Raw genomic sequence first — 26,804 nt, forward strand, 5'->3', positions numbered from 1 at the left:
AAATACTTTGATATATATTATGAAATAGTTTGTGTGAGTGATGATTTTTTCTCATTCTTCTCGCTTAAGAGGGACCATTAAGAAACATGATCCCCGCTGCTACTGGGTTAAAACACATTGAAATGGTCACTATCAAGTACTTACTGATGCTGGTTCTTAAATCTGTGGAAGATGAATGAGTGAGGATACTAATATGCTATGTACATATATGGCAAATACAAAATATATTACAATAGACAAGTGATCCTCAATTTCAGACCCTTGAAGTTCCAAATCCCCTTGTTCGAGACATTTGATATTTAGGACAAAATTCACCAACATGGAATTTTCTGTGTATTTACAAGTTTGTCGTACATTCTGGAAGTGTAGTGTGTGATTTCTCCGTCTCTTTGTGCATGTTGGAAGGTGAATACTCCCTTACATTTTCTTTCTTTATTAATCTCTATCTTTAGTTAACCCCTTCACTACGGCCGGGCCAAAACAGCGTCCCGCGCCGTATCTGGGATCGCCGCGCGCACCAAATTTCAAATGTCGCTATTGAATATAACAAGTTTTCAGCCATAAATTCAACATAATCATCATGTATTATATATGAAAACAAGTTAATTGATCATTTTGAGATGTAAACATAAATATACAGAGATGAAATAACTTGTATACTGGCTAAAGCGAGCCATGATGCACGTCCTCGGATATGGTATGGCGCACATAAGAACGCAGTATACGAGGCCTCTTGTTGAAGGGGTTAATGTGGAGTAAAAGTGAAAACCAAATGATGTCAAGGGTGTGTGTGAGAAAATTGAGCAGCTACTTTCAAGTGTGATGCATAAACTTGAGCTAATAAAAAGTTCAAATATGGATTTTCTCTGGGTTAAGTTTACGTTGAGTATGGCACAGAGAGGAATTGTTAAATTTTGGGGTTAATGTGGAGTAAAAGTGAAAACCAAATGATGTCAAGGGTGTGTGTGAGAAAATTGAGCAGCTACTTTCAAGTGTGATGCATAAACCTGAGCTAATAAAAAGTTCAAATATGGATCTTCTCTGGGTCAAGTTTACGTTGAGTATGGCGCAGAGAGGAATAGTTAATAAAATTCAGATTGCAGAGTTGAAGTGGTATAAAATCTATAAACACATGAAAGTGGCAAGAGACAATATCTTTACAGAGGTAGTGAACAGGTGTTATATTCAGTAGCATGTTAACATTTAATAAAGACACTACCAAGTTAGGTTATGGCAGGATCCAAATGGTTAGGGTTGATTAAAGATTAGAGTGATATGCCTAGTTTATGTCAGTTAATTATAGCTGGACAAAGAGGTTGGGAATGTCAGCTACATTAACAAGAGTAGACATTTTGCTCACAACAGCAGACAAGCTGCCGCAGAAGAGGCTGTGTTGGTTTTGGTATAACAATTGTAAATCTTGCCAGGCACTATTTTTTGCCATTATAATATACATACTTATTAGAAATTACAGACTCGGCAAATTTGAATAGGATTTCCCCCAATTAGTCTAGAACTCCGAGGATTAACCGTATACTACAAACATTATATCTTTTGGTCACTGGAACTAATGTTTTTATATATTATTTGACTATCTTCCTGTTCCCCAAACTTACATATAGGGGCTTTTCTTTTCTTGTGAACAGTGAATATTCTTGTTACCAAATATATAACTAATTTGACATCTGAATAGCAAAACAGGTTCTATCTCAGTAATACAAAATGAAATTATATGAGAGAGAGAGAGAGAGAGAGAGAGAGAGAGAGAGAGTGTGTGTGTGTGTGTGTGTGTGTGTGTGTGTGTTACAAATATATCAACAGGTATGACAGCAGATCTTTCTTCAAATGCATGCTCTTAACTTACAGGTCTAACAACTTCACCAAAATTATATTACCCATGCTATTTTATCAATAACCACAATGTTAACAGATACAAGCAGTCTCTATAATGCCTTTGATCACTTCTGAACATAAAACAATGCAAAAGAACTTAAGACAAATGAATCTACAATGTGTACAGAAGGCGGTTGATATATGCACGGCAGGTGAATCGTGTATAAAAACCGCACTTAATAAAATGCCCCTGCCATTGTGTTAATTCTGGGGAGATCCGGCAACACTTTTACTTGGCAACTCAGTGACGTCTTCCCTTCAGTCTCCATTCCTGTAGACGGCTCAGTGTGCCTTGTGCCTTGGCAAGAAGAACATGCTTGCCGCTCTGTGGTTCTTCCTCTCGACAATTTTTTTCCGAGGCACGCTATACATCCAACCCCTCTACCGCTAACCATGCTGAAGGGAAAGCAGCTCAAAAAGGCTCAGATAGAGGTCATACATGCTCTATACAAGGAGGGAAAGCCTAATCGGTGTATTGCCGAGAACACAGGAATTTCAGTCCATACAGCCCAGCTATGGACTAAGGGCCGCTTTCAAAGTAATTTTGTTTGTTTTGATCGTTACCAATGGCGGCGATCGATGCTATAGTTTTCCTCGTGAAACTAGCCTGTGGGGTAGTGGCAGCTGCAGAGGAAGCGAGGGGTGTTGAGAGTGTGTGGCAAGGTGCGGGGCGAGGCTAACCCTGCAGCCGCCACTACCCCATCGGACAGTTTTACATGGAAATACTATAGCAGCGATCGACGCCATTAGTAACAATCAAAACAAACAAAGTGACTGTGAAAGCGGCCCTAAGAATACGTGACGCAGGATCCGGTCCACTCCCGACCCATAAGAAAAGGCCTGGGAAGAAAAGGCTGCTTCCAAGAGGACCCTGAATGCCATCAGAAGCCAGGTGGAGTGCAGCCCGACCCTTACAGCAAAAGAATTAAAGCAGCCCTTAGTCTTCCTCCCAAAGAACCCGAGAATGAATCAGCACAACTACTTGGACCTGCTGATAGACCACCTTGATGCGTCGATGGAGGCGTACCAGGCAGATTTTTTCATGCAGGATGGGGCACCTTGATGCTCTCAATTTTGGGAGTATTCGCTACTTCAACCCCTGGCCTGGCAACTCACCCGATATCAACCCTATAGAAAACCTCTGGGGAAAGATCAAGTCTGGGTTGCAGAACTACGATGTCTTCTCAGTGCTGAAGCTCAAGGATGCAACTGTGGGACTCCATGGCTCAAACTCACCTCCAGACTCTAGTACAGGTAACTCAATTTACGCGAGTTTGGTTTACGCGTTTTTGAAATAACGCGTGGTCCAAAATCCAAATAAATGTTTAATTTACACGTTTTTTTCACTTGTATGCGATATTTTATGGAGTGGCCACCAGATGTCTCATGCAACTGGACTCACACGGCCACACAGCTGAGCTCAGTTCTTCCCGCGCGCCACTTGAACAACAATACAGTACCCACGCTGCCACGCTACTCAACAACAACAACACCCTCGCTGCTGTGCTACCACGAGGGGAAGGGCAGCCAGAGGAGGAACCACGAGAGGGAGAGGAGTCAGAGTGATACAGTAGGCAATAGAGGTACAAACCTACCTCTTGTTTGATTTACATTGTTTTTGATTTACACGACCTCTTCAAGAACACAATACTCGCGTAAATCGAGAGATACCTGTACTAGAAAGTAAATAAAAAGTGTTTTCTTTGTTTCTGAGCCTCCTATTGTACCGAGTTTAGTTCAAGGTAAGTAAAAGTGCATATATCAACCACACCTGCTGTACCTAAATAATAATGGATTAATTTACTAAGATTACAGTTAAAGTAGTTTACTTTAATGTGAAGATTAACAAATAACAAGTCTGCAAAAAATATGGGAAGTACTGCTGACATGGTCCACATAATCTTAATAGCCATATTGGTCAAAATGAACATGCACTATACACACATTAAAGGCCCTTCAAATTTCAATAAACAATCAGATATAATCAACTATCCTCTATATCAGTGGTTCCCGTTTCTTGTCCCGTTCCCCCTTTTCCAGACACTTTTCACCTGTGGACCCCTACAGTGAAATAGCTTTAGCCAGCAAAATTAACAGAAGATTTTTCCATTAGCTAATGTAGAGCAATTTTAGCATTTAATGGGGCTATCACGCTGGGCAAATTTTCCGTGGATCTTCCGTCAAACCACGATTTCCGCTGGCGTGGTTCTCATATTTCCGTGGTTTTCTGACGTGTCCACGATCTTCCAAAGGACGATGATATTACTCACCATCATCATCAGCAGCAGCAATGACAAGAAACAAATGAGAACCACGCCAGCGGAAATCGTGGTTTGACTGAAGATCCACGGAAAATTTGCCCGGTGTAATAGTAACCCCTTAAGCATACAGTTTTAAGGATTGTGTACAGAAGTTATGAATTATATTCCGAGCGGCATGTCTCCTAATTCCAGTATAATAAATTTTAAAGTAATTATAATCTCTATGGACCCCTTGATATTCTCCCATGGTCAGGAAACACTGCTCTATATAACTTAATTTCATTTCCACTCATATTCACTGCTCCCACCAGTGTTGCAAGATTATCGTATTCAGCATATTGTATTCATCCATTTTTAAGCCTCAAACTCTCGTTCCTACACAAATGACGATCGAAAATTGAAGTTAGTGTTAAAACTCTTAATTATTGACGTTTCTTTGTGCTTTTTTGCTATAGTTATCGGTCAGAAACTACGAAAATACAATCCGATGAGTACGATAATTTGGCAACGCTGGCTCCCATTACTACCTTCTATACAATCAGTTAGCCTTCTTGTACTCTATTCTCTCTACCTTGACTTCATCACCAACCAGCTGGTACACATAGGTCACTACCGTGGAGCTCTGTATGTCCATCAGCACGAAGGAGGGAATGATGTCTCTGTTGGAATACAGGTAAATATTATACATTTAGAAAGTAGAGCAAAGACAGTCTTAACCCAGTGGTAGCAGCGGGGATCATGTTTCTTAATGGTCCCTCCAAGTGAGAAAAATGAGAAAAAATCATCCCTCACACAAACCGTTTCATAATATATGTCAAAGCATTTGTGATCAGATTATGTATCATCTATTTTGGGGGGTTTATATCATGGCACAAATTTGGCCCGTCGCTGCTACACGGTAAAGCCACAAATTTGGCCCGTCGCTGCTACACGGTAAAGCCACAAATTTGGCCCGTCACTGCTACACGGTAAAGACGCAAATTTGGCCCGTCACTGCTACACAGTAAAGCCACAAATTTGGCCTGTCACTGCTACATGGTAAAGCCACAAATTTGGCCCATCGCTGCTACACGGTAAAGCCACAAATTTGGCCCATCGCTGCTACACGGTAAAGCCACAAATTTGGCCCATCGCTGCTACACGGTAAAGACACAAATTTGGCCCGTCGCTGCTACCAGGTTAATGGAAAAGAAATGAAAGGAAAATCATATCAGACCAGCGCGGCAAATCTACGGACCAGTAACTGATGGATGTTCTTGTCCAATATAGCGGCATTTTTGCATATCTTTACCTATCACCTCACTGATTCTTTGACCAAATAGTTGTAAATATTGGAGTTGGCAATACAACCTTGCCGGAATCTCAAGGGGAGATGTCCGCAGTTCCCTCAATATGGCTGATCATCCCTCACGCACTGACGTAAGTGTTCAAATTCATCACTCCTATAGATCTGGACCTCCTCTTTCCAATGGTGTTTTTGGTTTTTAGTTGTGGTGAATAGTTTTTGAGATACAGAGGTTAAAAGAGACCCCCCATTGGGCTGCCTGAGTGTGCCTGAGGGGATAGTCGCGTCCCGACCCACACGCAAAGAAAGGGTTAAGAAACATGATCCCAGCTGCTACCCGGTTAAGGTGACATTCTACCAAACTGTCTGTCTCCTTTCTACTAAAATACCTCAAGCTTACCCATCAAGTGCACTGTATGATCCAGTTACTGAACCCGGGTTGATGAAAAATCTCGATTCTGCTTCAAATGCTTCAAACTTGTGAGTGTGACCAGAGATGAGGATGTCAGCATCTAACTGTCTTGCTATGAGAGAGAGTGCAGCAGGGTCCCCCCACGGCACCACCTGATGACCATGACACATACCAATCCGGAACTGTCCAACTGTCACCACTTTTTGCTCAGGGTAACTTGTCTGAGGAAGAAATAAAAATAATTACTCTCAGAAATAAAAATAATTACTCTCAGAAATAAAAATAATTACTCTCAGAAATAAAAATAATTACTCTCAGAAATAAAAATAATTACTCAGAAATAAAAATAATTACTCTCAGAAATAAAAATAATTACTCTCAGAAATAAAAATAATTACTCTCAGAAATAAAAATAATTACTCTCAGAAATAAAAATAATTACTCTCAGAAATAAAAATAATTACTCTCAGAAATAAAAATAATTACTAATAGTTACCATAAAACAGTAGGATCTCAATTTCAGCAATATAGATGACCCTTGTATTGACAGACAAATAGAGGGGGAGAAGTGGTCCATTTAAGTCAAGTACAGGTAACTCTCGATTTACACGAGTTTGGTTTGCGCGTTTTTTAAATAACGCGTGGTCCAAAATCCAAATAAATGTTTAATTTACACGTTTTTTTTCACTTCTACGCGATATTTTATGGAGTGGCCACCAGATGTCTCACGCAACTGGACTCACACGGCGCCGCGGCCACACAGCTGAGCTCAGTTCTTCCTGCGCGCCACTTGAACAACAATACAGTACCCACGCTGCCACGCTACTCAACAACAACAACACCCTCGCTGCTGTGCTACCACGAGGGGAAGGGCAGCCAGAGGAGGAATCATGAGAGGGAGAGGAGTCAGAGTGATACAGTAGGCAATAAAGGTACAAACCTACCTCTTGTTGGATTTACTACATTGTTTTTGATTTACGTGACCTCTTCAAGGACACAACACTCGCGTAAATCAAGAGTTACCTGTAAAAGTAATGAGTGATAGTTTTTCTCAGCATGCACCTACCTCATCAAAGTCCCCACGCACAACGTGAACATCAGCTGCCAAGGTCTTCAAGTAGTCATAGCTCTCTTTGGTACACAAGTTGCCTGTACAAAGGATGTGCTGAATACGTCCAGGAACCAGGAGCTTCTTGAACTTGGCCGGGAGCGAGCTGACCCGGTGGGGAATGTGAAGATCACCAAGCACAAGGACCAACTGTGGAAGGGTAACTGTTACAGAACATCACAGCTTACACAACAAACAAAACACAGTGAACAATGTTGTAAGAGTTCCTATAGTCTGTTCACTTAACCCGGTAGCAGCGATGGGCCAAATTTGTGGCTTTACCGTGTAGCAGCGACGGGCCAAATTTCTGGCTTTACCGTGTAGCAGCGACGGGCCAAATTTGTGGCTTTACCGTGTAGCAGCGACGGGCCAAATTTGTGGCTTTACCGTGTAGCAGCGACGGGCCAAATTTGTGGCTTTACCGTGTAGCAGCGAAGGGCCAAATTTGTGGCTTTACCGTGTAGCAGCGACGGGCCAAATTTGTGGCTTTACCGTGTAGCAGCGACGGGCCAAATTTGTGGCTTTACCGTGTAGCAGTGACGGGCCAAATTTGTGCCATGATATAAACCCCCAAAAAATAGATGATACATAATCTGATCACAAATGCTTTGATATGTATTATGAAATTGTTTGTGTGAGGGATGATTTTTTTTCTCGTTTTTCTTGCTTAGAGGGACCATTAAGAAACATGATCCCCGCTGCTACCAGGTTAAGTCCGACCCAAGCTGACAACTGTGGAAGGGTAACTGTTACAGAACATGACGGCTTGGACAACAAACAAAACACGGCAAAAAAATATTGTAAGGATCGTACTCATTGCATTTGATTTTCGTAGTTGCTGACCGATAACTATATCATCAAAGAACAAAAAACATCAATATTCAGGAGTTTTAGCATTAACTTTGATTTTCTGACGTTACTTGTGTAGGTACGAGAGTTTGAGGCATAAAAATGATAAGATACGATATGTGGTTAATACGATAATTTGACAACGCTGTTCCTATGGTCTGTTCACTTAAGTCCGAGCCAAGCTGACAACATAAACCTAAGTGTGTTTGCAAGCCGAGTGCTGATTGGCTACTGCTGTGGCTTCCAAGTTTTCTTTAACCTCTGTTTGTGTTTATCTCACGCAGCACTTTCTGCTAATCTGCACTGTGCTTACCAACACGCTTAGGTTTGTGTTGCCAGCTTGGGGCAGACTTAAGTGATCAGACTGAAGTTAACTCATTAAATAAACAGAATAATGCTCAGTAAAACCCCAACTATACAGCCCCTGCGTATCCAGAAACCCCAAGTATCTGCCAAAAATTGGGCCAGTCAAAGATTAAAAAAATTATAGGAGAATTTGTTGAAAAATTATGAATCTTTTTTTTTTTTTTTTTTTTTACGTGTACGCCTGTAGCACTGGAAGGCTTGCTTGAGGGGCCTGGATGGTAGTTGGCCCCAGCCCGTCATGGCGCAGGCAAGTGTTTATAGTGGCGCCATCTTCTCTTGGCTCATGCTGCTCCCCGGAACTCCTTCTTGATTCACTTGGACGGTTTCCTCTAGAGTCCGGGTTGATGGGTGGTCTTCAGGACAGCATGTGGGTAGTTTTAAGCCACTCGGCGGTGACTGAAAAATCCCAGGTGGTAGCGTGGGGATTCAAACCCACATCGTCCATCACACGATGAATGTGGGCCCAGCACACTACCACTCAGCCACCGCCTACCCTGACCAACATATGATTTGAAATACCCATGCCACACTTCCACCACCTCCAGAACCTCCAGAATAGGTTCGCTAAGCATGCAATTGAGCCATTAGCCATACAGCATTACCAATGATTCATTAGAGGGCATGGGATTGCCTTCATGATGGCAGTAGGTAAGTTTTGCAAAGATGGTGGTGTGGCCGGGTGCTTGAGCCAAGACCAAGACCGAGCCATGCTGAGCTGTTACCCGGGGGATGTGTGATCAGGTGGACAGTGTAAATGCAAGGGTTGTCGTAGTTAACCGTGTAGCAGCGACGGGCCAAATTTGTGGCTTTACCGTGTAGCAGTGACGGGCCAAATTTGTGGCCTTACCGTGTAGCAGCGATGGGCCAAATTTGTTGCCTTACCATGTAACAGAGACGGGACAAATTTGTGGCTTGATATAAACCCCCCAAAATAGATGATACATAATCTGATCACAAATGCCTCTATATACATTATGAAATGGTTTGTGTGAGGGGTGATTTTTTCTCATTTTTCTCGCTTGGAGGGACCATTAACCCTTTCATTGCTAACCGCTTGCAACAGGCGTTAGACGTATTTGCTGGTGGTGCTAAACGCCCGCTGCGACCTCCACCCACACTCAAATCTCCCGCGTATGAGTGTGTTCCAACACTAATTCTCACAACACAGGATTGCCAATTGAGTGTGTTCTTCCCTAAATTTGGTGGAAAATCATGTCAGCCCAGTGCGGCAAATCTACGGACGAGTAACTGGTGGATGTTCTTGCCCAATATAGCGGCATTTTTGCATAGCTTCACCTGACTGATTCTTTGACCAATTAGTTGTAAATATTGCAGATGGCAATGCTCCCTTGCCAGAATCTGAAGAAAAAAATGTCCACAGTTCCCTCAATATGGCTGATCATCCCGCACGCACCGACGTAAGTGTTAACATTCAACACTCCCTGAACGTGCATGTACGTTCGCAAGAGAGGCATACATAACCGACTCCTATAGATCTGGACCTCCTCTTTCCAATGGTGTTTTTGGTTTTAAGCTGTGATGAATAGTTTTTGAGATACAGAGGTTAAAAGAGACCCCCCATTGGGCTAGTCACGTCCACACCGCGCGCAAGGAAAGGGTTAAGCCACTCGGCGGTGACTGAAAAATCCCAGGTGGTAGCGTGGGGATTCGAACCCACGTCGTCCATCACGTGGTGAATGTGGACCCAGCACACTACCACTCAGCCACCGCCTACCCTACAGTAATACCTCAGTTTATGAGTGCCTTAATTTACGAGTGTTTTGATTTACGAACAAAAAAAATAATCACTAAAAATACCCTGGTTTACAAGCGGTGACTTGGTGTATGAGCATCTTGTTTGTACAGGTGGAAGATGTGAGTGTGGGTCCCTTTGTTCGCCACAAGACGAGAGCGCTCGGAGCGGAAGACAATGGGAATGGAGTCTCAGTCAACATTGTAAACTTGCAGAGGTAGCACCCGCATGCTCGTGTCCGCTCATGTTTGTGCTCGTGTGCGATCTTTGGACCAGTCTTACAGTCCAGTCCAGCACGTTTGTAAGCTCCCCAACCAAACACAAAACACGACGAAAATGCCTTGTATAGTGTTTTTTTTTCTTCTTTACAGCAGAGGAGTCAGTTCAAGGGCATAAAAAAAGTAACAAATGTGAAAAAAAACACTATACAAGGAATTTTCGTCATGTTTTGTGTGTGGTTGGGGAGCTTACAAACGTGCTGGACTGGACTGTAAGACTGGCCCTTTGTGTTTTCAGCAATACAATGTGCATTCGTTTTGGTTTATGAGGTTTTTAGTTTGCGATCAAAATTTTGGAACTGTGGTATGAAAGTAAATTTATGCTACACGGAACATTTTCATGCTGACTGCTCTTCTGAACTTGCTCCTGTGGCCCTGCTGCACACGGCTTTCTACTCAAGCTCATCCTTATTTAGTCCAAACCCCTTATGCAAGAGTTAACCGGCATCTTCACTCTTTCATTCCTAACTCTGGTAAACTCTGTAACAATCTTCCTTCATCTATACTTCCTCCTGCCTACGACTTGAACTCTTTCAAGAGGAGGGTATCAGGACACCTCTCCCCCCGAAATTGACCTCTCTTTTGGCCACTCCTCTTAACTCTTTTTTTATAGGAGCAGTGATTTGCAGGCCTTTTTCATTATTGTTTTCTTTTTTTGCCCTTGAGCTGTTTGCTTTACTGTAAAAAAATAAAATAATAAAAAAAAAATTACCTGTTTATTTACCTTTAAAGCTATATCTATGACTTCACAATGGAATGAGTTCATATAAGAAAGAATACGTACTAATGTAGCTCCTTATTCATACTGATCATCATATTCTGTATGTATAACAGATTCTACCATTGTTTATAATGGTTGGCAATGATGAAATGCAAGCAGTTGTATGCATATTATCTATGACATACATTAAGTATCATGTTTTTCAGTTATTGAAAATATCATGCTTAGCTATATGAGTTACTACGGAGTCCAGAGGTAGATCATAGATAAGATTTTCCTGATGAAAATCTTATTTTCACAATATTAATACATACCCTAGATAGCTATTATTTTGGAATACAAATACAGAAAACATTATACCAACTTTGGTACAGAGGATAATATAACATAAAAGAAACATGGATTGTTTTGTGTCCAGAATTGGAATACTATACGTATGATATATACATACAGATATTACTGACATAGGAACTAGTTTCTTTAGCAGGCTGCTATGAGTTTCAGTCTGCCAAGGAAATACTCATAATGACATAACAATGAACTCAGAATCTGTGAAGCACCTCTACATACAAGGGACGTCTGTGTAGTAACAGGTCGGCTGTACCCTACAACCTTTGCTAAAATTCCAGAAGTGCACTTGACTAACAGCGACAACAACCAATGGTGCAGCATGAAGTGTATTACAAGTATTTACAGTAAAAAACTACTTATTAGTAACCTAATCAAACTAAAGTTAAATTAACATAAACTGACCTGACCTGAATCTAATCTAACCTAGCCAATCCTATACCCAACCCCACTGCCAAATTGCAGGAAATGGAAATAAATCCCTTTTTATACCTCCCCCAGATCATATTTGGGGAATATGAAGATTAGCATAGCCTCTTCTGCAACACATAGTGTATCACAAATCTTTATCGTTAACAATGAAACTTAACAAATCTTACCAAACTAAATCTAGCAAAATCTGACCTAAGCTAACCATATCTGCCCTAATCTAATCCCGCCCCTCCCCCCCACCACTGCCAAAAATGTGATGTATTAGGCATTGGCGGATCCAAGGGGAGGCCCAGGGCTGAGTGGATACAGGAAAACCAGTAGCTCAAAAGCGCACTTTGGCAATAACAGTACTTTTTCTCAGAGGAATCGGCCATCTTATTCGGATCCGAAGAGGAACACTGGCCATCAAGGAATGCTTTGGCGCCAAGACCAGTCATTATGCTCATTGATTCAGGTCAGTCCACCAGTTATTCAGGAGCAGGACTGCCGAGAATGGTGAACCGGTAATGTTAATGCCCCTTCCACCAGCAAAAATCCTGGCATCGGCCCCCCTGAAACATTTTTCCTAGATCTGCGTCTGGTATTAGATTACAGTACACTCATAAACTGTTTACGGTGTATGTTTAGAGAGTTACCCATCTCACTGTGGTACTTCTCATTATTCTGTGCATTTTGAACCCCATATATATGTATCGCAAATTGATGGAAACGCTTCTACGATTTTTTAAAAGTTAGTTTTTTTTTGCGGGCCGCGGTGTTGTGGGCCCCGGGCGTGGGAGGGATAGCATATGACTCTCAATAATTTGGCCCACACTCGCCTGGTAAGGTTTGATTAATTCAACGGTGTTCTACTACTACTACTGTTGTATTTCTCTAGTTTTACGAAATAATTACGGCTACCACTGTTTACGGCGCCATATTTGACTGCTCTGGCGACGGGTGCGGCAGCAGTGCAGCCGGTGTTGCGAGAAATACCTCCTCGCAGAAATAAGTCCCATATACAAGTGGGTTGAGGGGGGCAAAGCCAGTTAGGTTGTAAAGTTCGGTTGGGATAGTTTAAATATGTTCCCCCACCCTAAACCCTCTGTGAGCTATTTTGCGGCTGTGGCGGCGGATGATGAAATTGCAGTAAGTCACTTTTTAGTAGTTTCCGAAGAAAAGAAACTATCTCCAAATGAAAAAGCACAATATTTTGGCCAGAAATAAAAAGCCAGTGTATCAAATTTTGAGATGGGCAACTCTCTGAACATTTACCCAATTCACTACATCCATCACCAGTAAAAACATTAACCACGGAAGAAAATCATTGGTTGGGTGAAACTGTAAATTGTCCTGAAATAAATAGCCAGTGTACCAAATTTTGAGATGGCCAACTCTCTGAACATTTACCCAATTCACTACATCTATCACCAGAAAAACAGGAACCATGGAAGAAAATCATTGGTTGGGTGAACCTGTAAATTGTCCTGAAATAAATAGCCAGTGTACCAAATTTTGAGATGGGCAACTCTGTGAACATTTACCCAATTCACTACATCTATCACCAGAAAAAACATTAACCACGGAAGAGAATCATTGGTTGGGTGAACCTGTAAATTGTCCTGAAATAAATAGCCAGTGTACCAAATTTTGAGATGGGCAACTCTCTGAACATTTACCCAATTCACTACATCTATCACCAGAAAAACAGGAACCATGGAAGAAAATCATTGGTTGGGTGAAACTATAAATTGTCCTGAAATAAATAGCCAGTGGACCAAATTTTGAGATGGGCAACTCTCTGAACATTTACCCAATTCACTACATCTATCACCAGAAAAACAGGAACCATGGAAGAAAATCATTGGTTGGGTGAAACTGTAAATTGTCCTGAAATAAATAGCCAGTGTACCAAATTTTGAGATGGGCAACTCTCTGAACATTTACCCAATTCACTACATCTATCACCAGAAAAACAGGAACCATGGAAGAAAATCATTGGTTGGGTGAACCTGTAAATTGTCCTGAAATAAATAGCCAGTGTACCAAATTTTGAGATGGGCAACTCTCTGAACATTTACCCAATTCACTACATCTATCACCAGAAAAACAGGCTCCACGGAAGAAAATCATTGGTTGGGTGAACCTGTAAATTGTCCCTTTTCACTATCTATCCCACTTTTTCTTTACTGTTAAGTTTTTCCGCTGTCATATAACCGTTTACCGTTGATGAGGTTTCAGGCCCAGCGCTCCACAGGGCCGCTAAAATCATAACAGTAATATTAGCGCCTAAAGTTGTCCTCAATCCTCATATTTGTTAAGTCGCAGGATTTTGTGAATAAGTGAGTCCAGCGCTTTCTTGAAGATGCCAGACTGCCCTGTCCTTAACATCCCCGGGTAACTCATTATAGACCCGCTAGACTGCCACTGTCCTTAACATCCCCGGGTAACTCATTATAGACCCGCTAGACTGCCACTGTCCTTAACATCCCCGGGTAACTCATTATAGACCCGCTAGACTGCCACTGTCCTTAACATCCCCGGGTAACTCATTATAGACCCGCTAGACTGCCACTGTCCTTAACATCCCCGGGTAACTCATTATAGACCCGCTAGACTGCCACTGTCTTTAACATCCCCGGGTAACTCATTATAGACCCACTAGACTGCCACTGTCCTTAACATCCCCGGGTAACTCATTATAGACCCGCTAGACTGCCACTGTCCTTAACATCCCCGGGTAACTCATTATAGACCCACTAGACTGCCACTGTCCTTAACATCCCCGGGTAACTCATTATAGACCCACTAGACTGCCACTGTCCTTAACATCCCCGGGTAACTCATTATAGACCCACGGGGGGGGTGAATTCCGCCCCTTAAGTATAACACGGAGGCGTAATCTCGTATTTTGGAGGCTCGTAGTGAATCTCCACAACTACCACTGCATTTCCTTGTTGCGCTAAGGATAATGGAGCCTGGACCAGGTGTAGACCCACGGGGGGTGAATTCCGCCCCTTAAGTATAACACGGAGGCGTAATCTCGTATTTTGGAGGCTCGTAGTGAATCTCCACAACTACCACTGCATTTCCTTGTTGCGCTAAGGATAATGGAGCCTGGACCAGGTATAGACCCACGGGGGGTGAATTCCGCCCCTTAACCCGTACAGTGTTGCTTTATAGGAGTGAAACAGGTCATGTGGGGATGGATTTTGGCCAAATAATATTATTGTCTTATAAAATTGAAAAAAAATAGCTGATTTGAACGATATAAATGCGATATATGTGTGTTCCCTGTAAGCTGTCGTTTTCTGTGAGTCCTTTCACGCGTGGCACCAATACTCCAGTGGTGGTGCGTAAGACGAAACATGTAGAACAGTACTATGTAACTTCCGCTTCTTATTTATTATTTCCGACACACTGTGAATGCTTCTTCCATGACTATATATTGTTTAGTTTGAGTTTCTTGTAAAATATATCTGAGGATTGTTTGTCTAGCCTTTCTATAGTCATATCATAGTACCAAATTTATCACGCTCGTACAGACTATATTTTCTCTATGTGTATATAAGTAGCACAATATTATCCCTTCATTGCACAAGCATAACATGTTTTGTAACACCAACAACAAAAAAATTACACACAGCTGCCCAAATAACCCATTATACGAATTTTATGTTTTTTTATGTTGGTACTCCTGCATACCACAGCCCGCCCGCCCTCGCCCGCCAGCTGATCACATACCCCAAACATTTTCCCATTTACTACGTAGCTTCCGCGTCTTTGCATTTGCTGCCGACCAATTTGGTATTGCTCTGCTACTGTACAATTTACATAACATCCCAATTTTACAAGTATATCTAAGAGGTAATTGTGTATTACCTCTGGACTGTAGCATATCCCATGAAAATCTGTATGGCTGGGAAACTGATGACTCAGGTTCCGAGCCAGGAATGAATACAAAGGAGAAACAGACAGCAACAACCCTGTTGGGCCCAACGAGGCTGCCTGTATAGCTAACACTGCACTGCACAGGACAACACGTGCTAACAGCGAGGGTGTAGCAGCGTGTCTGGCTATCATGACTCATTGCTGGGCCAACCCGGCGCCTCACGCCCCAGGGCTGCCAACACAACCGACGATGACTGTACGCATGAACACAAAATATATTGAAATTGCTATTCAAGTTGGAATGATATAAAAATAGCTGATCTACTGAACAGTATTTTGAGTATATTGATAAGTAATTATGACACCACTGACATATTTTTATAAATATACCTATTTTTTCAATAAATCATTCGTGGTCATGGATACATTCTATGTAATAGACCACAGCAATACAATAAAAATGAGAGTGAGCTTTCAAAATCATATTTAGGCATAGAAAAGACATCTTGAACCATTTCTACAGGTTTAGGTGCCATGAAGTAAAAGAAAACGATGATCGTATATATACGTACTAAACACTTTCCCTCCCGAACGTATATATACGTACTAAACACTTTACGGGTTAAGTATAACACGGAGGCGTAATATCGTATTTTGGAGGCTCGTGGTGAATCTCCACAACTACCACTGCATTTCCTTGTTGCGGTAAGGATAATGGAGCTTGGACCAGGTATAGACCCACGGGGGGGGTGTATTCCGCCCCTTAAGTATAACACGGAGGCGTAATCTCGTATTTTGGAGGCTCGTGGTGAATCTCCACAACTACCACTGCATTTCCTTGTTGCGGTAAGGATAATGGAGCTTGGACCAGGTATAGACCCACGGGGGGGGGTGTATTCCGCCCCTTAAGTATAACACGGAGGCGTAATCTCGTATTTTGGAGGCGCGTAGTGAATCTCCACAACTACCACTGCATTTCCTTGTTGCGGTAAGGATAATGGAGCCTGGACCAGGTGAGCCTCAGGGGCGGCCACTGGGTAAGGTGGGCGTGAGAGGCACCGCGGCACACCTCGCTGACCGTGGCCGGGACAGACGTGGAGCATCAAACCAACGAAACTATAACTGTTCATCACATCTACAGGCTAATTCACACTAGATAACAGCCGTCATAAGCCTACCATGGTGTACGGGCGCCGCCTCCTGCTGATAGTGGACAATAACAACAAACGTCCGCTGTCCGCCGCCTCAACGGAGCACCAAACGTCACATGCCAAATTGTCGTACTCAGCCTTCTATGTCTGCCGATTTACGACCCAAAAACTGCCTCCTCGACCCCAGTAACTGCCTTCATATATGCTTATCGTTAAAATGGTTAATTATTTGGTGTTTTTCGGCTTTAGCTATGCCTTCAATACCGGTAAATACGAGGCTCTGAGTACGATAATCTAGCAGCAGGTGCGCCAGAGTGCCGGACTCCACTTGTCAAATAGATCTTCCAACTTGATTGATTGAACTTGATTGAACTTGATTGAACTTGATTGATTGATTGATTGAACTTGATTGAACTTGATTGAACTTGATTGATTGATTGATTGAACTTGATTAATTGATTGATTGAGCTTGATTGATTGAACTTGATTAATTGATTGATTGAACTTGATTAATTGATTGATTGAGCTTGATTGATTGAACTTGATTAATTGATTGATTGAACTTGATTAATTGATTGATTGAACTTGATTAATTGATTGATTGAACTTGATTGATTGAACTTGATTAATTGATTGATTGAACTTGATTAATTGATTGATTGAGCTTGATTGATTGAACTTGATTAATTGATTGATTGAACTTGATTAATTGATTGATTGAACTTGATTAATTGATTGATTGAACTTGATTGATTGAACTTGATTAATTGATTGATTGAACTTGATTAATTGATTGATTGAACTTGATTAATTGATTGATTGAACTTGATTGATTGATTGATTGAACTTGATTGATTGATTGATTGAACTTGATTGATTGATTGATTGTGCTTGATTAATTGATTGATTGAGCTTGATTAATTGATTGATTGAACTTGATTGATTGATTGATTGAACTTGATTGATTGATTGATTGAACTTGATTAATTGATTGATTGAACTTGATTAATTGATTGATTGAACTTGATTGATTGATTGAACTTGATTGATTGATTGATTGAACTTGATTGATTGATTGATTGAACTTGATTAATTGATTGATTGAACTTGATTGATTGATTGATTGAACTTGATTGATTGATTGATTGAACTTGATTAATTGATTGATTGAACTTGATTAATTGATTGATTGAACTTGATTAATTGATTGATTGAACTTGATTGATTGATTGATTGAACTTGATTGATTGAACTTGATTGATTGATTGATTGAACTTGATTAATTGATTGATTGAACTTGATTGATTGATTGATTGAACTTGATTGATTGATTGACTGAACTTGATTGATTGATTGAACTTGATTAATTGATTGATTGAACTTGATTGATTGATTGAACTTGATTGATTGATTGATTGAACTTGATTGATTGATTGATTGAACTTGATTGATTGATTGATTGAACTTGATTGATTGATTGATTGAACTTGATTGATTGATTGATTGAGCTTGATTAATTGATTGATTGAACTTGATTAATTGATTGATTGAACTTGATTAATTGATTGATTGAACTTGATTGATTGATTGATTGAACTTGATTAATTGATTGATTGAACTTGATTGATTGATTGATTGAACTTGATTAATTGATTGATTGAACTTGATTAATTGATTGATTGAACTTGATTAATTGATTGATTGAACTGATTGATTGATTGATTGAACTTGATTAATTGATTGATTGAACTTGATTAATTGATTGATTGAACTTGATTGATTGATTGAACTTGATTGATTGATTGAACTTGATTAATTGATTGATTGAACTTGATTGATTGATAGTTTATTGTTGCAGGTAAACAACAAGGGAGAAGGGAGGAACATGCCATCCCAACCCCCAGGCAGGACATTATACAACTATTAATACATGTGTAGGAAGCACCATGAAACTAAAAAGATACAATGGTAGGAAGGACAGCACAACAAGGGAGGGGGCGGTACCTCGATCCCCCTGGACAATAAGACAATAAAATGTGGGGACGGAGAACATTGCCCAAGCACTAGATGGGAATGAATACAGAGATAGACTAGTTCTTAATTCTCTTCCAACTATTTCTTCATAAACTTCTATAACATTCGCTGTCTTCGCTCTAATTTATATTCTTTGTTAAACCAGGCATGCAGATCCTCGTTTCACCTTTTCGACCTAACCTAAACAAGTTTCTGCGGCTACTGACAGTAATCGGTATACTGTGATAACCTGATTGACTGATTAATTGATTGTTTATTGTTGCAGGTGTAACTGTCCAAATGTGTAATGAGTGAATGAGTGTGGAATGCAAGAGAGTGAATGATTATATATATATTTCATCCCCTCACTTGCTCGTTTGTTGTGATATATATAATCATTCACTCACTTGCATTCCACACTCATTCACTCATTAGTTGTTTACCTGCAACAATAAACTATCAATCTATATACAAGGCTGTGATCTCTGCAGTATTTTACTTTAAGGACTAGTATTTACTCTATCTCTGTATTCATTCCCATCTAGTGCTTGGGCAATGTTCTCCGTCCCCACATTTTATTGTCTTATTGTCCATGGGGAGGTACCGCCCCCTCCCTTGTTGTGCTTTCCTTCCTACCATTGTATCTTTTTAGTTTCATGGTGCTCCCCACACATGTATTAATAGTTGTATAATCACACTCTGTCCTGCCTGGGGGTTGGGATGGCATGTTCCTCCCTTCTCCCTTGTGTACCTGCAACAATAAACTATCAATCAATCAATCAATCACATTTGGACCGTTACACAGGCAAACAACAAGGGAGAAGGGATCCCCTCCACATTCTGCCCTGCCTGGGGTTGGGATGGCATGTTCCTCGAGGAACATGCCATCCCAACCCCAGGCAGGGCAGAATGTGATTATAACTAGTAATACGTGTGTAGGCAGCACCATGAAACTCAAAAGCTACAATGGTAGGAATGAATGCACAATAAGGGAGGGGGGCGGGACCTGCCTGCCTCCCCCAAGACTAGGGTGACCACGTCCCCGGTTTCCAGGAACAGCCCCCGTTTTCAGTGACCTGTCCCCGGATACTGCTGTCCCCGGAAATGTCCACGGTTTTTACTATGACTGAAAGATCCGAAATTCGAATAAATGAAAAAAGGAAAAAAAAAAAAAAACGAAAATGTTGACCAAACTATGTAGTGACACGCGACTTGCCTGATGGGCGAGCCTCCCACAACCCACTTAGCCAGGGGGGCACATCTTTGGCCGACTGGTAAAGGAGTGGCTCTCCCGTTACGCTGGTCGCGGGTTCGATCCCCAGCGCCGGCAAACCTTTCCTTGTCTGGATTAATTTCTCGTGTGTTTCGTTACACGCAGAGGACGCGTAGAAAAGAGTAAAAATTCAGGCATTTCACTGGTGGCAGCGGTGGGATCCTCTCCAGAGGACGTGTGTGAGTGTAGAAAAGAGTAAAAATTCAGGCATTTCAACAATACGTATAGTTGCAATGATAAACAACTTCGCACGGTATAATTTGCGAGACTGCTGCCTTCCAAGAACATACAAACTGTTAATCAATTGAATTATTATTCAATTCCTTTGCAATTCAGGATAAATAGGGTGAGAGAAACTTTTGAATGCTGCTTCATGAATGGTAAGGCCAGTGTCCCCGTTTTAGTTTTTCAGTGACAAAAACACTACATGTTTTGGAGGTTTTTACGCCTCTGAACCGAAAATGTCCCCAGATTTTGTCTCAGAAATCTGGTGGTCACCTTGCCCTAGACAATGCGAAAAGAAAATGTGGGGACGGAGAAATACATTGCCCAAGCACTATAGGCTATTATTTTGCATTTGGGAAACTTGGCTATTATTTTGCATTTGGGAAACTAGGCTATTATTTTGCATTTGGGAAACTTGGCTATTATTTTGCATTTGGGAAACTTGGCTATCATTTTGCATTTGGGAAACTTGGCTATTATTTTGCATTTGGGAAACTAGGCTATTATTTTGCATTTGGGAAACTTGGCTATTATTTTGCATTTGGGAAACTTGGCTATTATTTTGCATTTGGGAAACTTGGCTATTATTTTGCATTTGGGAAACTTGGCTATTATTTTGCATTTGGGAAACTTGGCTATTATTTTGCATTTGGGAAACTTAATTGGCTATTATTTTGCATTTGGGAAACTTGGCTATTATTTTGCATTTGGGAAATTTAATTGGCTATTATTTTGCATTTAGGAAACTTGGCTATTATTTTGCATTTACGAAACTTGGCTATTATTTTGCATTTACGACACTAGGCTATTACTTTGCATTTGGGAAACTTGGCTATTATTTTGCATTTACGAAACTTGGCTATTATTTTGCATTTACGAAACTTGGCTATTACTTTGCATTTGGGAAACTTGGCTATTATTTTGCATTTACGAAACTTGGCTATTATTTTGCATTTACGACACTAGGCTATTACTTTGCATTTGGGAAACTTGGCTATTACTTTGCATTTACGAAACTTGGCCATTATTTTGCATTTACGAAACTTGGCTATTACTTTGCATTTGGGAAACTAGGCTATTATTTTGCATTTACGAAACTTGGCTATTATTTTGCATTTACGAAACTAGGCTATTACTTTGCATTTGGGAAACTTGGCTATTATTTTGCATTTACGAAACTTGGCTATTATTTTGCATTTACGAAACTAGGCTATTACTTTGCATTTGGGAAACTTGGCTATTATTTTGCATTTGGGAAACTAGGCTATTATTTTGCATTTGGGAAACTTGGCTATTATTTTGCATTTGGGAAACTTGGCTATTATTTTGCATTTACGAAACTAGGCTATTATTTTGCATTTGGGAAACTAGGCTATTATTTTGCATTTGGGAAACTTGGCTATTATTTTGCATTTGGGAAACTTGGCTATTATTTTGCATTTGGGAAACTTGGCTATTATTTTGCATTTGGGAAACTTGGCTATTATTTTGCATTTGAGAAACTTGGCTATTATTTTGCATTTGGGAAACTAGGCTATTATTTTGCATTTACGAAACTAGGCTATTATTTTGCATTTGGGAAACTTGGCTATTATTTTGCATTTGGGAAACTAGGCTATTATTTTGCATTTGGGAAACTTGGCTATTATTTTGCATTTGGGAAACTTGGCTATCATTTTGCATTTGGGAAACTTGGCTATTATTTTGCATTTAGGAAACTAGGCTATTATTTTGCATTTGGGAAACTTGGCTATCATTTTGCATTTGGGAAACTTGGCTATTATTTTGCATTTAGGAAACTAGGCTATTATGTTACATTTAGGAAACTAAGCTATTATTTTGCATTTACGAAACTATACGAGTATATAGGCTATTATTTTGTATATAGGAATAATAGGCTATTATTTTGCATTTTGTAATACTAAGCTATTATTTTGCATTTACGAAACTAGGCTATTATTTTGTGCTAACTCTTTTTCTTAAGATAAATTAATATACCTCTCGTGAACAATTATATTTATCTATAATGCGTTTTTTATGGATACTGTATGTACGTGCTATATATTGGCTCTCATCTGGCACAATTTATTAATTTATAAGTGGCGTATATATGGGTTAATGGTCTGTACTGTTATGGGACTTGTAGGGGATTTGTGGCATTTTTGAAGGTATTTTATTTGTAACATTTTCAGTAAATCAGGATCTTCGTATAGTTTTGTTTTACGTTACTCCTCAGTCCTGACGGCAACACTGCCGTCTCATCTATCTCTAAGGCTGAACTCTTCTCTCAAACTTTTTTCTAAAAACTCCACTCTGGACGATTCTGGGCATATTCCTCCTACTCATCCCCCCTCTGACTCCTTTATGCCTGTTATAAAGATTCTTCAAAATGATGTTTTCTATGCCCTCTCTGGCCTCAATCCTCAGAAGGCTTATGGACCTGATGGAGTGCCTCCTATTGTCCTTAAAAACTGTGCCTCCGTGCTGTCACCCTGCCTGGTCAAACTCTTTCGCCTCTGCCTGTCAACATCTACCTTTCCTTCTTGCTGGAAGTATGCCTTCATACAGCCTGTGCCTAAGAAGGGTGACCGCTCCAATCCCTCAAACTACCGTCCTATTGCTTTACTTTCTTGTCTATCTAAAGCTTTTGAATCAATCCTTAACCGGAAGATTCAAAAGCACCTTTCCACTTCTGACCTTCTATCTGATCGCCAGTATGGGTTCCGCAAGGGGCGTTCTACTGGTGATCTCCTTGCTCTCTTAATTGACTCTTGGTCATCCTCTCTTAGCCGTTTCGGTGAAACTTTTGCTATTGCGCTGGACATATCAAAAGCTTTTGATAGGGTCTGGCACAAATCTTTGCTTTCAAAACTACCCTCCTACGGTTTCTATCCTTCTCTCTGTACCTTTATCTCCAGTTTCCTTTCTGACCGTTCTATTTCTGCCGTGGTAGACGGTCACTGTTCTTCTCCTAAATCTATTAACAGTGGTGTCCCACAGGGTTCTGTCCTATCTCCCACTCTTTTTCTGTTGATCATTGATGATCTTCTTTCCAAAACGAACTGTCCTATCCATTCCTACGCCGATGATTCCACTCTGCATTATTCAACTTCTTTTAATAGAAGACCCACCCTTCAGGAACTTAACGACTCAAGGCTGGAGACTGCAGAACGCTTAGCCTCAGACCTTACTATTATTTCCGATTGGGGCAAGAAGAACCTGGTGTCCTTCAACGCCTCAAAAACACAGTTTCTCCACCTATCCACTCGACACAATCTTCCAAACAACTATCCCCTATTCTTTGACAACACCCAGCTATCACCTTCCTCAACACTAAACATTCTCGGTCTATCCTTAACTCAAAATCTCAACTGGAAACTTCATATCTCATCTCTTACTAAATCAGCTTCCTCGAGGCTGGGCGTTTTGTACCGCCTCCGCCAGTTCTTCTCCCCTGCACAGTTGCTGTCCATATACAGGGGCCTTGTCCGCCCTCGTATGGAGTATGCATCTCATGTGTGGGGGGCTCGACTCACACAGCTCTTCTGGACAGAGTGGAGGCTAAGGCTCTTCGTCTCATCAGCTCTCCTCCTCATACTGATAGTCTTCTACCTCTTAAATTTCGCCGCCATGTTGCCTCGCTTTCTATCTTCTATCGATATTTCCACGACTGCTCTTCTGAACTTGCTAACTGCATGCCTCCCCCTCCCAGCCCCGCTGCACTCGACTTTCTACTCATGCTCATCCCTATACTGTCCAAACCCCTTATGCAAGAGTTAACCAGCATCTTCACTCTTTCATCCCTCACGCTGGTAAACTCTGGAACAATCTTCCTTCATCTGTATTTCCTCCTGCCTACGACTTGAACTCTTTCAAGAGGAGGGTATCAGGACACCTCTCCTCCCAAAACTGACCTATCTTTCGGCCACCTCTTTGGATTCTTTTTAGGAGCAGTGAGTAGCGGGCTTTTTTTGTTAATGTTTGCCTTTTGTGTGCCCTTGAACTGTCTCCTTTGCTGTAAAAAAAAAAAAAAATTACAAAATTTAATATATAGGTGACTGTCATGGTAATGCCCCGGAGAGAGAGAGAGAGAGAGAGAGAGAGAGAGAGAGAGAGAGAGAGAGAGAGAGAGAGAGAGAGAGAGAGAGAGAGAGAGAGAGAGAGAGAGAGAGAGAGAGTTATATACGGACACACACAAGAGAGAGAGAGAGAGAGAGAGAGAGAGAGAGAGAGAGAGTGTTATATGTACGGACACACACCAGAGAGAGAGAGAGAGAGAGAGAGAGAGAGAGAGAGAGAGAGAGAGAGAGAGAGAGAGAGAGAGAGAGAGAGAGAGAGAGAGAGAGAGATTAGAGAGAGAGAGAGAGAGAGAGAGAGAGAGAGAGAGAGAGAGAGAGAGAGAGAGAGAGAGAGAGAGAGAGAGAGAGAGAGAGAGAGAGAGAGAGAGAGAGAGAGAGAGAGAGAGAGAGAGAGAGACAGACCAGAGATTAGATTACATAGAAAATCAGACCACACAGACCCCATGGTCCAGACTTGGTGGTCTGTCCTTAAACCTAAGTGATTTTACATTAATCAGAAGACTCCACAACGTTGCATTTCTACTCTAGTTGATATTAAGTTGAAGGAAGTGACGGTCGAGCTTATTTTTGAAGGAGTCAATCGTGTTACACTGGACCACTGATGGTGGAAGCTTATTCCATTCTCGCACTACAACGTTGGTGAAGAAACATTTGGTGCAATCTTAATTTAATTGTCTACATCTGAGTTTTACGCCATTGTTCCTCGTGCGCAGACTGTCATCGATCATAAACAATGTTGATCTGTCTACATTCGTGAAACCAGTAAGTATTTTAAAACATTCGATCAATTTTCCTCGGAGGCGACGTTTCTCAAGAGAACATGTTAAGTGTAGAAAGCCTTTCTTCGTAGGATTTGTTGCGCAAGGAAGGGATCATTTTCGTTGCCCGACGCTGAACACCTTCTAATTTAGCAATATCATTTGCATGGGGGGGAGACCAAAACTGTACCGCATATTCCAAGTGGGGTCTGACTAAACTGTTGTAGAGCGGGAGTATTACATCTTTATTCTTGAATACAAAGTTTCTTTTAATGAAGCCCAACATTCTGTTCGCTTTATTTGCTGCATCGATGCATTGCTGTGAGAATTTGAGGTTTGACGCGATTTTGACACCCAAGTCTTTGACGCATTGAACGCTTTTGAGTTTAACGCCGCGCATTTCGTATTCGAACTTCTTATTCCTCGTTCCAACTTGAAGGACCTGGCACTTGTCTACGTTAAAGGGCATCTCCCATCTATCCGACCAAGCTGAAATTTTGTGCAAATCCTCTTGGAGGCTTTGCCTGTCTTCGTCAGTGAGAACCGAGTTACCAATCTTTGTGTCGTCTGCAAATTTACTAATGCGGTTATTGAGTCCAACATCCACGTCGTTGATGTAAATAATGAAGAGCACTGGGCCAAGGACCGAGCCCTGAGGGACGCCACTAGTGACAGGCGCCCACTCTGAGTTAAATCCGTCAATCACTACTCTTTGTTGTCTGTTGCTCAACCAATTCGCGATCCATTGGTTTACTTGACCGTCAATACCTATTTGCTTTAATTTGTAAAGTAATTTATGATGCGGGACTTTATCAAACGCTTTATGTTAATCAAGATAGACTACGTCCAGTGATTTGGTTACGTCATAAACAGTGAAGAGGTCGTTATAAAAGGTTAATAGGTTTGATAGGCAGGATCTTTTGTTTCGGAAGCCATGTTGTGAGTCCCCAATCAATGAGTGGCTTTCAAGGTAACTCACAATTTGTCTCTAATTATGCCCTCAAGTAGCTTACCTACAACCGAAGTTAGACTAATGGGCCTGTAATTACCTGGTACTTTTTGTCTCCTTTCTTGAAAATCGGTGTCACGTTAGCCTTTTTCCAATCTGAAGGACGATGCCTTGTCGCAAGGACATATTGAATACGGTTGTGAGGGAGGAGAGTATTTCGCTCTTCGTTTCTTTCAGCAGAGTTGGATATACTTTGTCAGGTCCAGGACTTTTATTTGTTTTAAGTGAATGGAGCTTTAAGGACTTCATCGGTTGTTATTTCAAAATTAGGCAATGCATGCTCGAGATTTACAATAGTACTGGTGTTGGTGGTAGCGAGAGGAAGACTGTTAGTATTAAACACCGAGGAAAAGTAATTGTTTAAGAGGTTTGCAATGTGTTGGCTGTCAGTCACTAGTGCACCGTCGCTGTTTGTTAAAGGTCCAATACCACTTTTGATCGCCTTTCTGTTGTTTATGTAACTGAAGAAAGATTTCTGGTTTTTATTAAAGTTGGCTGCAATATTTTCTTCATATCTACGCTTTGCCTGACCTACTAGTCTTTTTACTCGTCGCCTGGCATCATTATAGAGTCTAATGTTCTCGGGCGTGCTTTGTTCTTTCTTTAACCTGTAAAACAATTTTCTCTCATTGACTGATTGTTTAATTTCGCTATTAAACCACGGTGGGCTTTATTAGTGTTAATTCGCTTCTCGCACAAGGGGACGAATGTGTTCTGCTG

The 26,804-nt window shown here is 41.0% G+C and overlaps 1 protein-coding gene across 2 annotated transcripts in view; it reads right to left on the minus strand.

Annotated features, from left to right (window-relative positions):
• Window positions 1–320: 320 nt before the first annotated feature.
• Window positions 321–26,804, minus strand: part of LOC127002317 (vacuolar protein sorting-associated protein 29-like) — a 49,568-nt gene continuing 23,084 nt past the window's right edge. Inside the window, exons 1-4 of one of the 2 annotated variants that reach the window (XM_050868127.1) lie at window positions 16,755–16,884; window positions 6,918–7,109; window positions 5,840–6,072; window positions 321–4,813 (exon numbers count right to left, since the gene is read on the minus strand). In XM_050868127.1, the coding sequence (XP_050724084.1) occupies window positions 4,693–4,813; window positions 5,840–6,072; window positions 6,918–7,109; window positions 16,755–16,757 (549 nt within the window). In that variant the 5' untranslated portion in view covers window positions 16,758–16,884 and the 3' untranslated portion in view covers window positions 321–4,692. Of the gene's footprint in view, window positions 4,814–5,839; window positions 6,073–6,917; window positions 7,110–16,754; window positions 16,885–26,804 lie in introns of those variants that run through there. The other variant, XM_050868126.1, reaches the window with a different exon arrangement.

Source organism: Eriocheir sinensis, chromosome 23, assembly GCF_024679095.1.
Source record: "Eriocheir sinensis breed Jianghai 21 chromosome 23, ASM2467909v1, whole genome shotgun sequence".
Classification (NCBI taxonomy): domain Eukaryota; kingdom Metazoa; phylum Arthropoda; class Malacostraca; order Decapoda; family Varunidae; genus Eriocheir; species Eriocheir sinensis.